The 15,065-nt window shown below is 43.2% G+C and overlaps 1 protein-coding gene across 1 annotated transcript in view; it reads left to right on the forward strand.

The window, feature by feature from the left end:
* HYDIN (HYDIN axonemal central pair apparatus protein) overlaps nucleotides 1-15,065 on the forward strand; it is a 432,518-nt gene that overhangs the window by 318,323 nt on the left and 99,130 nt on the right. Inside the window, 5 exon segments of the mRNA XM_036834209.1 lie at nucleotides 1,311-1,550; nucleotides 5,803-5,971; nucleotides 8,536-8,715; nucleotides 9,195-9,368; nucleotides 11,925-12,095. Of these exon segments, the coding sequence (XP_036690104.1) occupies nucleotides 1,311-1,550; nucleotides 5,803-5,971; nucleotides 8,536-8,715; nucleotides 9,195-9,368; nucleotides 11,925-12,095 (934 nt within the window).

Below are 15,065 nucleotides of genomic sequence, written 5' to 3' on the forward strand. Positions count from 1 at the left end.
AAGGTAGTTAAGAGCTCTCCAAATCACTCAGCCAATCATGCTTTCCAAACCCAAGCCATGAGCCCAACAGTATCAGAACAACCTGGGCATCTGGTTAAAACTACAGAATCCCCAGCCTTACCCTGCCCCTACCAAGTCAGGATCTCTAGGAATGGGCCTGTGAATATGCATTTTAATAGGTTCCTAAGTGAAACCAGAGTAGGATAATTGGTATCATTATCAACTGGTATTTGGATTGTAATTGTATCAGATGAACTGATTACACTAGCTGATCATCTCTGACTAGCTGCTTAACTGTATCTTTAAATAATGGAAATATGATCATTCAGATTCTCCAAGAAACAGACCTGGAGTCAAGAATTTGAGTGCAAGCAGATTATTTAGGAAGTGTAGGGAATACTGAAAGAGAAGTAGAAGGTGATAAGGAAAAGGAAGGCAGCTAATAGGGTGTGTGAGTGAGCCAGCTACCTTGCACACTGGATTGATTTATTGATTTATTTATTTTTGGCTGCATTGGGTATTCATTGCTGCGCACGGGCTTTCTCTAGTTGTGGCTAGCGTGGGCTACTCTTCGTTGTGGTGCACAGGCTTCTCGTTGCGGTGGCTTCTCTTGTTGTGGAGCACAGGCTCTAGGTGCATGGGCTTCAGTAGTTGTGGCATGTCGGCTCAATAGTTGTGGCTCGCGGGCTCTAGAGCACAGGCTCAGTAGTTGTGGCACATGGGCTTAGTTGCTCCATGGCATGTGGGATCTTCCCGGACCAGGACTCAAACCCATGTCCCCTGCATTGGCAGGCAGATTCTTAACCACTGCGCCACCAGGGAAGTCCTGGACACTGGATCTTAATCCCACTGGAAACTCGGAGAAAATATACAAAGTGCACATTTCAGAATTATCCCTCTCAGGAGTCTTTATACAGTAACTCCTGAGAGTCATTGGTTAAGGATTGTCCCCAGAAGGTGTTACTTCTCTGACACTTCTGCCTTGCCCTGCCCTACCCATGGGCAGCAGGGCCCATGAAATGAGAGCCCAGAGATGCAGATAGTGGCAGTGGGACATCTGAGCACACTGGAGGATCTAAGGGGTATGAGAACAGCATTCACAGGACTGTGATGAAGCACTTGGTACAGTGCCTGGCATGCTAGATACCCAGTATTAACACTCTAATATAAATTGCTCTCATGCAATTTTATAAGAAAAGTTTTCTCTGTTAATCTAAACAGGATCAATTTTGTCCCCCAGTGGTTATCAGTTTTACATGTCACATAACAGAAAAGAATTTAGTTGCTTGTTTTGTTTTTATATTTTCCAGAAATTCTACAGCCAAACCTTGGTGTTCCAGATTGCCCAGAGTGCTCAAAAGCTTACTCTACTGGCACAGGGGCAAGGTCTAGAGCCATGCTTGGAATTTAGTCCCTCAGTTCTGGAGCTGGGGCCACTGCTGCCTTATGCACCTGGAGATGAGGCCGAGGTGGTGGTGAAGAATCCCTGCAACTTTCCCATTGAGTTTTACTCCTTAGAATTTGATCAGCAATATCTTGTAGAAGAGAAGGTGAGCAGAGACCAAAACCAACCTCCATTTTCCTACACATGCTAGGCCCTGCCAGGTACTCTTCTCTCTGCCTGGACAACTTCCTCCTCACCTTTGCTCCTTCTTCCTATGAACCCTTCCCTGTCAATTTAAAGATCACTTTGCAGTCTTTCCTGACCTACTTCCCTTGCCCTAAGCAGAATTCATTCTTCTTTGTGATCTCATTATACATTTGAAACAACTAATTTAAAAACTAATACATGCTCATGTTAAAATTCAAACAGTAAAGAATGTATGCCATAGTCATTATATTTGAAATGAGTTTCTTGTAGACAGCATATATTTGGGTCATCTTTTTAATACACTCTGGCAGTCTTTGTCTTTAATTGGTGTATTGAGACCATTTACATTTAATGTAATCACGTTAGGGCTTAAATCTGCCTTTTTTTTTTTTTTCCTGTTTGTTCTGGCTTGTATATTTTACAATTGCTCCTCCTTGTCCATTTTTTAAACTTTATTCTTTAGAGCAGTTTTAGATTCACAGCAAAATTGAGGGGAAGATGCAGAGATTTTTCATATAACCCCTGCCCCCACACATGCATAGCCTCCCCCATTATCAACATCCCTCACTAGATTGGTATATTTTTTACAATTGATGAACCTATGTGACATCATAATCACCCAAAGTCCATAGTTTACATTACAGTTCACTCTTGGTGCATTCTATGGGTTTAGACAAATGTATAACAACATGTATCAATCATTATAGTGTCATACAAAGTATTTTCATTGCCCTAAATATCCTCTGTGCTCCACATATTCATCCCTCCCTCCTCCCAACCCCTGGCAACCATTAATCTTTTTTACTGTCTCTGTAGTTTTGCCTTTTCCAGAATGCCATATAGTTGGAAGCATATAGTATGTAGATGTTCAGACTGGCTTCTTTCACTTAGTAATATGCATTTAAGTTTCCTCCATGTCTTTTCATGGCTTGATAGCTCATTTCTTTTTAGTGCTGAATGATATTCCATTGTCTGGAAATACCACAGTTTATTTATCCATTCACCTACTGAGACATCTTGGTTGTTTCCAAGTTTTGGCAGTTATGAATAAAGCTGCTATAAACATCTGTGTGCAGGTTTTTGTGTGAAAATAAGTTTTCAACTCTTTAGGTAAATGCCAAAGAGTATGATTGCTGGATTCTATGGTAAGAGTATGTTTAGTTTTGTAAGAAACTGTCAAACTGTCTTCCAAAATGGTTGTAACATTTTGCATTCCTACTAGCAGTAAATGAGAGTTCCTGTTGCTCCTTATCCTCACTAGCTTTTGATATTGTCAGGGTTTTGGATTTTGGCTGTTCTAATAGGTGTGTAGTGGTATCTCATTGTTGTTTTAATTTGCATTTCCCTGAAGGCATATATAATGTGGAATATCCATTCATACACCTATTTGCTATCTGTATATTTTCTTTGGTGAGGTATCTGTTAAGGTCTTTGGCCCAATTTTTAATCGAGTTATTTGTTTCCTTATTGTTGAGCTTTAAGAGTTCTTTACATATTTTGAATAATAGTCCTTTATCAGATGTGTCTTTTTCAAATATTTTCTCCCAGTCTGTGGCTTGTCTTTTCACTCTCTTGACATTATCTTTTGCAGAGCAGAAGTTTTTCATTTTAATGAAGTCCAGCTTATCAATTATTTTTTTCATAGACTCTGCCTTTGGAGTTGTGTCTAAAAAGTTATCACCATACTCTAGGTCATCTAAATTTTCTGTTATGCTATCTTCTAGAAATTTTATAGTTTTATGTTTTTTATTTAGGTCTACAATTCATTTGAGTTAATTTTTATGAAGATAAGATCCACTCAGATTTATTTTTTTGCCGGTGGATGTCCAATTCCAGCACCATTTGTTGAAAAAAACCTCTTTGCTCCATTGTATTGCATTTGCTCCTTTAGGAAAGATCAGTTGACTATGTTTATTTGGGTCTATTTCTGGGATCTCTGTTCTTTTCCATTGACCTATCCAGGTCCATTTCTACTATCTCTACCCTGCTGTCCTACCTTGAGGCTGATCTGTATAAACTATGCCTTTATCTAATACCTTTAGTACCCTACATTTTAGAAACTGCCTCTTAGTTCCCTACTATGAGCAATAATGAAATTAGCTAAAAATCTTTTTACCTCTCCTCACCACCCTCTAATTTAAAATGATATTTCTTTACTTCCAGTTAATGCCTACTGTGTAATCATCTCATGTACACTTTCTCCGTGTTTTGCTTTTTGTATTAAATCTATAGTGTCAGAGCTTACAATATTAAGATGTCAGAACCTAATTTCCATCATTTAGTCTTAGTTCTACACTTGAACATATTTAATGCTCAACACCAGTCCTTGTGATGTAGCTTCTCCATTCGCTACTGGATTGTCAGAAGATCATTCTCTAGTGGATTCCTCAGGAAGGGACCGTGGGAACAATATTTCCTGAGTATTCACGTGTTCGTAACTGTTTTTCCTTGGCTTTTGTGCTTGAAGATTGGTTTGATTGGATACAGTATCCTTGGCTCACATTTTCTGCACTCGTATATCTTAAATGCATTGCTCCATTGTTTTCTCATAAGGTCTTGCTGTTCATGAAGTCTGATGTTATATTAGCTATCTATTGCTGCAAAATAAATTACCCCCAAGCTTAGTAACAAAGAACAATAAACATTTGTCATCTCATGTTTGCTGTGGGTCAGGAATTTGGGAATGGCTTAGCTAAGATGGTCTGCTTCCTCTGGACTCTCCACCAACTTGGCCTTTGAATCTTCTATCTTCTTTACATCCAGTGTTTGTGCTCTGCCCGGTTTGGATTCTGTCCCTCTGGATTCGGGTCTTTTCATTAGGTATTTATTAGATGTTCAATGGCTTGTGTTGGCACAGCATCCTCTGCTGTGGGTCAGGGTCAGTGGAAAGCAGAATCCAAGGCTCTGAGATTTGCATGCAGAAGGTTTAGCAGAGAGTACTCTCAGGAACAACACCTGTAAAGGATAAGGAACGTAGACCTAGGCAGACAGAGAAGGTAAACTGTGATGACATTGCACAGAGACTTCAGCTGATCCCACAGGATACTCTGCAGCTGGGCTGGCTCTTTACAGTCGCCTCAGTTGAAGCAAGTTGGCCAGGCCTTTGTGTCTCTACATCAGCCAGCCTTTGGAATAGTCCTTCCTTTCCCCACTGATCTGCCATGCCACCTCTGTCCTGTGTCAAAGCTCCATATACACGTGGGTCTATTCTAAGCTCTCACCTCCATTTGATTGGTCAATTTCTCTATTCAACATCAATACCACCCTGTCTATTGCTCCAGCTTCATAATTCCTGGTATCTGGTAGGACAGTCCTCTCTATTTTTCTTCATTAGCATTTCAACTATTCTTAGCCCTTTGTTCTTCCATATAAATTTTAGAGTAAGCTCATTAATATTGGTTTTCAAACAACTAAAATTGGTGATCTTGGAGAAGGGTTACCTAACTGATTTTTCACACCAGTAAATTAGGTTGCATAGGAAGTAATTGCTTTCTAGGAGTTGGTTTTACTATCTTTTATAAATATACATACACACTAGTGTTGCTGGATTTAGCAGAAAGAAAAACAGGTTGCCGCAATTAAATTTGAATTCCAGATAAACAATATGGGACACATTTATACTTTAAAAATTATTCATTTTTTTATCTGAAATTTAAATTTAACTAGGCATCTTGTACTTCGTCTGACAAGCCTAATATACATCCCTCTCTGTCTGTCTCTCTCTCTCAAATATACACACACACACACATACACATACCTAAACAGCCATTTTGCCTGTTTTTCTCTGGATCCTCTATTTATGAGACAACCACCTTACCAAGACAATATTGCTAACCACAATATTTTTCAATAACATGTCACTCAAAGTGGATAATTGAGTTCTGTACTTTTGTCAATGGAAAACAACAACAACAACAACAAAAAACCAGTATATGTTATTTATAAAACAAGGAGAAAATTCTTTTCCACATGGGAAATGCCCAGGCACAAATGGGGCAAAATAAAAATTCTATACCCCACAGATCCAGGGCTCAGCCTTACACTTCAGACCTCTGCAAAGGACCCTACCCTTTGAGATCCAGAAAGTATTTGTATACACCCCAGCCTTGGGCAGGGGCAGGGTTTTTATGAGATGGATGGCAGACCCACCTGGGACTGTGGGGAGGAAACTTCCAGTGGGACCAACAGCAGTTCCCATTCTCCTTGAGCAGATCTTGCGAACGCTGAAGGGCTATGATTCCTACAACTCCCTGCTGCTGCCTCCCCGCCTTCCGGGGGAAAAGCTGCCCCCAGAGGTGTATGAATACTTTAAGGAGATGAAGCGGTCAAAAGAGGAGCAGATGAAGATGAAATATGTGGAGAGTCTGGCGCAGGAGAACGGTGAGAACTCAACAGTTCTGGAGCCCGCGGCTCCAGCCACTCCCCTGGCTTCTTTGAATTATCTCTGCTGGGAGACGAACCAGTTACTGAGCACCTTATGGATTTCATTTCTAACCCTTGCAAAATGGTCCTGTTGTCCCCATTGTATGGATGCGGAGACGGGGACACATTCTGCTCTCACTAGAGTCTGGTGGGGAGTTAAGACTTAAAAACAGCTAATTCAGATACAGAAGGACACTTGCTAGATACCAAGCCCTGTGCTGAGGGCTTCACACCTACAGATGAGAGAGGAAGCACTGAGAGGCCAGGTCCACAGATGTAAGGGGCAGAATCAGGACTCAAGCCCAGGTCTCTCTGACTCTGGAGTCCACGACAATAACCGCTCCACTCCACAGCCTCCACATCTGTGCCTAGGTGATGCAAGGTAATCCATTATGCACGGTAGATATTGGTGCCCTACGAGAGGTGGGGGTGGGAGTTCACATGAGGAAAGACCCTCCATGGTCCTGAAGGCCAAAACTCAATCACAAAGCTGGACTGTGCTCTTACAGTCTTGCCCTTTCTTGCCCAGCACCCCAGAGTTATCCATCATCCACCCAGGATCCCCCCTTGTGTGCACTTGAGCATCAAGGTTTCAGGGAGACCTATGGGATCGTGTAGCTTGTTGGGGTGCTCACTTCTCTTCTCTGCTTCCCTGTGCCCTCATCCTAGAAATTTACCCTCCCTGTTCTTACTTGCTCTCTTCTTCTGCATAATAGTCATCACATGTATTTTCTTCACACTTGTCTCCCCTCTAGACAAGCCCCCATAAAGGCAGTGATCATGTATCCCCCAATGTAAACCCAGTGCATGGACCAGCACCTGATACATCGTAGTGCCTGATAAATGTTTCTGTAAGAGTGAATGAATGAATGAATGAAGTCCATTTCTTCTGCCCTTGGACCTGTCTTGTTGTCTCTCAAGACAGAAGGTAGTTGGAGAACACTAATCTGCCCTAAAAGGAGAAGATGAGAGAAGAAGGCTGCCTGTCTACCAGTCTCCTGGTTGTATTTATTGAGCATATTAGTTCACTAGAACTGCCACTGCAGATACCGCAGACTGGGGGACTTAACCAAGCAAAACTTATTTTCTCCTAATTCTGGAGGCCAGAAATCCAAGATCAAGGTGTTGGTGGAGTTGTTTTCTACTGAACCTCCCTCCTTGGCTTGTAGATGGCTGTCTTCCCCCTGTGTGTTCACAAGGACTTCCTTCTGTGTGTCTGTGTCCTAATCTCTTCCTATAAGAACACCAGTGATATTGGACTATGGATGGCTTAGGACACTCACTTTAACTTAATTACCTCTTGAAAGGCCCTAACTTCAAATAGTCACATTCTGGCATACTGGGGCAGGGGGTGGAGTGCGGCATGGGGGTGGTGCTTAGGACTGCAGCAAATGAACTTTATGGGAACCAGTTCAGCCCATAACAAGCACCCAGTATGTTCCAAGCACTGAGCTGAAGTGGTGGAAGAAAGATCAATGAAATCAGCCCCTGCCTTTGAGAGCTCAAAGTCAGGGAGGGGTGGGGGGATAGACATTTAAACTCAGGACTGCCTAGTGGCCTGAGGCAGAGAGTCACGAGGGGCTGCAGTGTAAAGAGGACTTAGTGAGAGCTGAGAAAGGCCCATCGCTCTCATCCCTGTCCTACACGCCTTGGTTGTGGGTTCATTTTTCCATTTGGCCCGTGGAAAGGTGATCTAGAGCCAGGACCTGAGGGTCAGTAGAAGTCCAGGGAGGCGCTCCCTCTGCTTCTCACCAGCACCTCTCTGAGCATCTGCTTACTCTGCTGTCACAGAGTACACGTCCTTCTCTGCTTCCAGACCACGTCCAGGGAAGGCCAGCAGCTACAAGTCATGTTATTGCCATTCCCAGGAGAGCTACAACCTCTCTGACTCAAATTCAAAATTAAACAAAGAAGGTGTCTTGGCTCCAGGGTAGAGCTGGGTCACCTTGTACAATGACAGCCCAATGCACCCACTGAAACTCTGTGGAATAGGGGCATGGAGGAGGGTGCGGGGCAGGTAAAGTAGTAGATGTGCTCAACGATGACATGGAGAAATGTTCATGGTAAATTAAAGGGGAAAGCAGGCTACAAATTGGTATGTGTACAGTATGATCCCAACTTAATTTTTAAAAAATTAAAAATTAAAAATCTGAGAGGTTGCCGCTCTCCTGTACTGGTATCATAAAATGAAGCTGCTGTTCCTCTATCACCATTTCTTTGTCGATTTATATCTCTTTCTGTAGCTAAATTTTGTCATTTTTGCTCTTTTGAATTTCCCAAATTTTCTAAACCAAATGTATAATTTTGGTAATTTTTTTTTAATGTTAAAATGTAGAAACACTCTGGGCAGAGAAATTTAACAGCAGAGTGACTACACTTCTTGTTTATTTGGGTCAGATAGTCCAGGGTAATGGTAACCAGTTCAGTGATTCTCCTCTTTGTCTCTCTTCCCTTTTCTGCCCTGTCTCCCTTGTCCTCCTCCCAACTCTTCCTGTGTGTTTCCATCCTTTGCTCCCTTGCAGAAGAGGACGATGGTCCCTTGTCAGAACAGGGGACCTCTGCCAGCACGAAGAGGACCTCGCTGAGCCGAGGGATCTCTATCACATCCAACCTGGAAGAGCGGCATATCCCAATGGTCAAGTCCAAGACCTACCCAGATGAAGAGGAGGATGAAGAAAGCCTGGAAAAAATCATGTTTCAAAGTAACCAGGCATTTTAATGTTTGGGTACCTGTTCTCTCTAAGCAAAAGTGGGAAGGCTGTTCAGTGCCTTTCACCTTTCTCCATAAAATGCATCTTTCTAGCACTATTATGTATTAATTCTACAATATGAATATGCCATCATTTATTTAGTCATTTCCCTTACTGTTGCATATTCATATGCAACAGTATTGCCAGTTTCCAATATTATTTTTCAGCAGAAGAGATTCCCCAAAGTGGGATTAAGAGTCAAAGAGTATCTGTATTTTCAATTGTAGTAGCTATGGACAGATTATTAGCCAAAACGGGCACTTTCATACACTACAGGGGGAGTGAGGCAACATCTGCAGCAGATTATGTTTGTCATTTTAAAATAGGGCATTTACTTAGAAAAAGTCGTCCCCACTTCCTTCAGAACCCAGGTGAGGTCTGGGTGTGTCCGCATGTATGTGCATGCACACACATGTATATTTAATTTGCAGCTGACAAGATTCAGAGCATTGACAGCCACTTTCCAGAGGAGGTTGGAGAAGTAGAGAACAACCCAGTGAGCAAGGCCATTGCTCGCCACCTGGGCATTGACATTTCTGCAGAAGGCCGCATGGCCAAGAACCGGAAAGGCATCGCCATCATCATCCATGGGACGCCCTTGTCAGGTATGCACAGCCCTGAGAGGTTTATGGTGAAGTTTGCACATGTAATTTTTTTTTTTTTTTTTTACCTCTGGGTGATGCCTTTTCTTTTTTTTTTTTTAATTAATTAATTTATTTTTGGCTGCGTTGGGTCTTCGTTGCTGCATGTGGGCTATCTCTAGTTGTGGCTAGTGGAGGCTGCTCTCTGTTGTGGTGCGTGGGCTTCTCATTGTGGTGGCTTCTCTTGTTGCAGGGCACGGGCTCTAGGCGCACGGGCTTCAGTAATTGTGGCACGTGGGCTCAGTAGTTGTGGCTTGCATGCTCTAGAGCGCAGGCTCAGTAGTTGTGGTGCACGGGCTTAGTTGCTCCACACGGGCTTAGTTGCTCTGCGGCATGTGGGATCTTCCCGGACCAGGGCTCGAACCCGTGTCCCCTGCACTGGTAGGTGTATTCTTAAGCACTGCGCCACCAGGGAAGTCCTGCATGTGTAATTTTTGAGGCAGTAAAAGACTCTTCTGTTTGAAATTTATATACCAAAGAATTATCCCCAAATTGTTAAATTGCCAACTTCAGAGATATGGAGTTAGAGAAAGAGCAGGGACACCTCATTCTTAATTAATACATCTCTGAGTTGTTGGAGCTTGCATTCTTTCAATAATTTAATAACATTAAAATATTAAAGAAAAATCCAAGACATTAAGTTATTTAAAAAGAGAGGGGAAGAATATGTGCAAACTCTTTGGCCTGGCAGTATTACTTCTAAAAATTTATCTTAGGAATCACGTTGACAAAGATTAACTGCATGAGTGTTCACTGCAGCATTGTTGACCATACTAAAAATTTGGGAGCACTTGAAGCGTTCAATATGCGGGACTAGTTAATTAAGCTGTAGTACATTCATGCAGTGAATTATATCACCATGAAAAACAGTGTCTTGTACACCCATTTTCATAGCAGCATTATCACAATAACAAAAAGGTAGAAACAGCCCAAGTATCCATTGATGGATGAGTGGATAAACTAAATGTGGTATAATGGGATATTTTTCACCCACAAAAGGAAGGAAATCCTCACACATGCTACAACACAGATGAACCTTGAAGACATTATGCTAAGTGAAATAAGCAAGACATAAAAGAACAACTACTATATGATTCCATTTATATAAGGTACCTAAAGTAGTCATATTCATAGAGACATGAAGTAGAATGGTGGTTTCCAGGGGCTGAGAAAAGGGAGGAATAAGAGGTTATTGTTTAATGGGTACAGAGTTTCCACTTGGGAAGATGAAAACGTGCTGGAGATGGATGGTGGTGATGGTTGCACAACAATGTGAATATCCTTAGCAGCTGAGCTGTACACTTAAAAACAGTTAAAATGGTAAATTTTGTATGTATACTATCACAATAAAAAAGTACCATAGAAATGTATTGAATTAATAGAAAAATGCTCATGATATATATCATTTTAAGTGAGAAAAAAAATGCCATGCTTACAATTTGTTATCTGTATTAATATCCTATTGCTACTGTAACAAATAACCACAAATTTAGTGACTTTAAAAAATGCAAATTTACTTTCTTAGAATTCTGGAGGTCAGAAGTCTAAAATGGGTCAACAGGGCTGCATCCTTTCTCAAGGCTATAGAGGAGAATCCATTTCCTTGCCTTTTCTTGCTTCTAGAAACATTATCTGCATTCCTTGGCTCATGGCCCCTTCCTCCATCTTCAAAACCAGCACCATAGCATCTTGTAGTCTGTCTGTCTGTCTGTCTGTCTGTCTGTCTGTCCTCTCTCTCACTCTGTCTCTCTCTTTGCTTTCATCATCGCATCACCTGTTCTTACTCTGAGCATCCTGCTTCTCTTAAAAGGACCCTTGTTATTACATTGGGCCCACCCAGATAATCCAGGGCAATCTCCAACATCAAGATTCTTAATCATACCTGCGAAGTCCCTTTAACATATAAGGTAACATATTCACAGGTTCCAGGGATTGGGATGTGGACATCTGAGCGGGGGAGGCATTATTCAACCTACCACATAACCCATTCTTTTTTTATAAGAAATACGAATAAAATAGTTACATATGCATACTTAGCAGGCATATGCTAACTGTAACCTCTCTGGAAGATCAAATTTCTTTTCTCCCTGCTGTTATTTCTGAATTTTCTGCTTTCTTTTAAATAAGCAGGTATTTTGAATGAGAAAAAAAATCAGCACAAGTTATTCTTTAAACCAAAAAAGTCTCTTCCCATTAGAATCAGAGACAGTAAGAGCTACAAGATTTTTTAAAGCTCATCTGATAGAATCACTTTTTAAGCCGAGGAGAAAATCCAGAGGGGATGTGGGTTGCCATAGCACACAGCTCATCAGGGGTAGAATTAGGACCAGAATCCACGGTCCTAACTCCTGGCTCAGGTCTTGCCTCTTTTCTGCTGCCACCTCTGGCCACACGAGAGACTTAGAGGCAGAGACCTTGGAGAGATCACTTTCCAGTAGCCTCTGTTATAGAAGCTTCTTCTGTCTAGGACACTGAGGAAATGAGAGCTGTGAAATTCAACCTCCTGACCTTTTTTAATAGGAAAGTCAGCCACCGCAGTCAGCATAGCCAAGTACTACAGTGCAGCCTGCCTGAACTTCGACTCCATCGTGCTGGAAGCCATCTCCGATGGCAACAACATCGCAGGGATCCGGGCCCGTGAGCTCTGCATCAGGGCCGCCATAGAGCAGTCCATGAAGGAAGAGGAGTCTGGTGAGAGCCATTTCCCCTGACTCTTTGTGGCCAAGTGGCCCTTACCCCACTGGTAACGCACCTTCTCAGTTTCCCCCACCGAGCTTTTCTCCACAGCCCCATTGAAGGCTGACTTATAACATGCTGCCAGTTAGCAGCCCAGGGAATTCTCTCCAGCAGACACCTGTGGCTCTCCTGGCTGCCCAGTGCACTTGGCATGGCAGGGAGCAGGGCGACAGAGGAGATGTGGCCCACACCTTTGGGAGAGACACCTGGAGGGGAGCAGACATGTGCTCATTCAGAGCAGAGGAAAATAATGTGACAGAACTGCCAGCTTCTGTGAAAGACCAACTGTGGGATAGTTGGGTTCCAGCACGCATGATTTGGGGAAGTTTTCATGGAAGTGGGCTTTGAAGGAGGAGGAGAATGTTGACAGGCAAAGGTGACGATAAGGACATTCCAGACCAAGAAAGCAGGGAAGCTGACAGTAAATGAAAGGTGGGAAGGCAGGTTAAGGCCAATCATAGTTGGACTTAATGCCAAGATTAGGAATTTCGATTTTATTTTGAAGGAAAAGAGGAGTTGGGCAGTTTTCACCCTATGGGAGAAATGGTCCGAAAGTTGCAGTAGGAAAGGAGCTCTAGTGATGTCTTGTAATGGAAGAGAGGTGAAGCTGAATATGAGTGGGGCTGGGCTGGCTGACCTGATAGCCGCCTGCATGGCAGGGAATTGAAGGAGGGGGAGGCATTCAAGATGTTCACACCAAGATTTCTGGTCACAGAAACCAGGAAGAGAGCGATGTCATTTACCAAGACAGGGAACATGGGAGGAGGAGGAAGTTTACTGGAAAGGAAAATTAATTGAGTTTTTAAACCCCATAGTGGTGAGGCCTTACCTCCCAGAGGTTAAGAATCCTGGCTCTCCCAGATCCTCTAAAGACCTACAGGGCAGGAGCGTGGCTGCTCAGTGGGAAAATCTATCAAATATAAAGCAGAATACCTGCTCGGAGTAGAATGTTTTTTATATAAATACTTAGAACAGCATGCCGTCATTCCTGATAGTGTCCCATGCCTGCTAGATGATAAAACTGGCTGGGGCTTTCAGGGGTGTCCCCTACCCTTGATACCTCTGCATGGGATGCTTAGAGAAATGGAAGATTCTTTGCTGGGAAGATAAGAGAAACAGCTCTTTAGTGGTCTAGGGGAGAAAGAATAATTTTCTCTCTACTCTTCTGAGTTCTTGGCTGAGCCCCCCTGTAATAAAAGACAGATTAACAAGAGAAAAACAAACAAGTTTATTAACATGTATACTTCATGTACCGTGGGAGATACTCAGGGGAAAATGGATGGCTTTAGAATTCAGAAGTAAATACCACCTTAATAGGGAAAGGGAAGGGGGATGTAGTCCTCTTAGGGGAGGGTAAATGGCTTTTAGGAAAGATGAGAGACCCTTACAAGAATGGATGGGAGGTGTGGCTGTTTGTGATAAAGTCTTTCTGGGTGTGGTATGGACTTGAGTCTCCTCTCCTGTGATAAGAGTCCATCTCCCTAGTTGATGAAACTCTCTGGAAGGGGACTTGTGACAGTGGAGCTTCTTTTGGAGGTTCTGTCTTTAAGCAAATAAGGGGAGGTCAAGGAAAGCCACTCCCTGCATTTACTGTTTTTCAGGTGCCTACAGCTCAAAATAACCAATATGCCAAAGCAGCATATTTTGAGGTGGCATATCCTGAACTCCTGTAGTCATATTTTGGGGTGGCATATTCTGATACCATTTAGTGGGAACCCCAGGCTGCATCACAATTCCAGTTCTCTTAGATTTTTTGTTTCCTTTTCTGTCAAATAAACTGCGTTTCACAGAAGTCTTTGGAGCTGTGTTGATATCCCGTGACAAATCATGAATTTGAGCTCCCTGAGAAAGTAATGTCAAGCTAAAGGCTTAATAACTGGGGGAGACTTCCTCAACAAGGTGAGGGGTGCAGCCGCTGGAGTAGAGGAAATCAGCCCAGAAAGTTCCAGAAAGAGAGGAGAGGGATGGATAGGGCAGGATGGGAGCTTGGGGAACACTTCACATTTTAGGAGGAGGTGGGGGCAGGGGGAGAAGCCAGGGGAGGCGGAGAAGGCAGAGTGAGGGTCAGAAAGGTAGGCAGTCAGGAGAGCTACAGGTGGGAGGGGGCCAGAAGGACTTTCGCGTCTCTCCGGAGCCGTGGTTGGAGTCTGGGGGACCCTTCCCGCTTTATTTTCCTCATAGCCCTTACCCCTAGTTAACAGACTATTTATTTTATTTACTTATTTTATTGTCTGCCTCCTCCACGCCCCCCACCCCCGCCCCGGCCAAGAATGTGAGCTTCGGAGGGCAGAGATTTGTGTTAGTTTTCGTCACTAATGTGTTCCCGGCATCTAGACTAGTGCTTGGCACATAGTAGACACAGAGTAAAGATTTATAAAAATGTGTTAAATCAGTAAGTGAATATAATCGGAGGTGGCTGAAGGTTCAGATAGAATGAGCCCTGAGAAGAGGGCTGCTGTAGTTCACAGTTCGGAGGTCACTGGCGACTTTGGAGAAAACCCTCTCAGTGATGGGGTTAAACCCAGACCTGCATTTGCTGCTTGCTGTGGAGTCAGCAGGCTGTACTGAAGTGGAAGTGACCAATCTAAACCTGTCTGTCCCACGCAGGACCCACTGGCCCCTTGATATGTGCCTAGTCCAAACTGAGATGTGCTGTCAGTATACAATACATGCTGGGTTTTGAAGATGTAGTAAGAATAAAAGACTGGTAAAACAACACAGTAATCATTGTGGTAGGTTTCCAGGGCAGTCAGGCCTGTAGTGTACCAGCAGTCTCAGAAATGATTACCCTCTGGGTTGGAAGAGAAAGCGGGGGAGAGTATCGTGGGATCCCCTGGGAAGATGAGCAGGGAAGAGCCCGGGGCTCCAGGCCAGGCTCTGCACACACCCGTCATCATCATCCGTCCTCAGTGGGTGGAGCCTCTT

Source organism: Balaenoptera musculus, chromosome 19 (genome assembly GCF_009873245.2).
Source record: "Balaenoptera musculus isolate JJ_BM4_2016_0621 chromosome 19, mBalMus1.pri.v3, whole genome shotgun sequence".
NCBI lineage: Eukaryota > Metazoa > Chordata > Mammalia > Artiodactyla > Balaenopteridae > Balaenoptera > Balaenoptera musculus.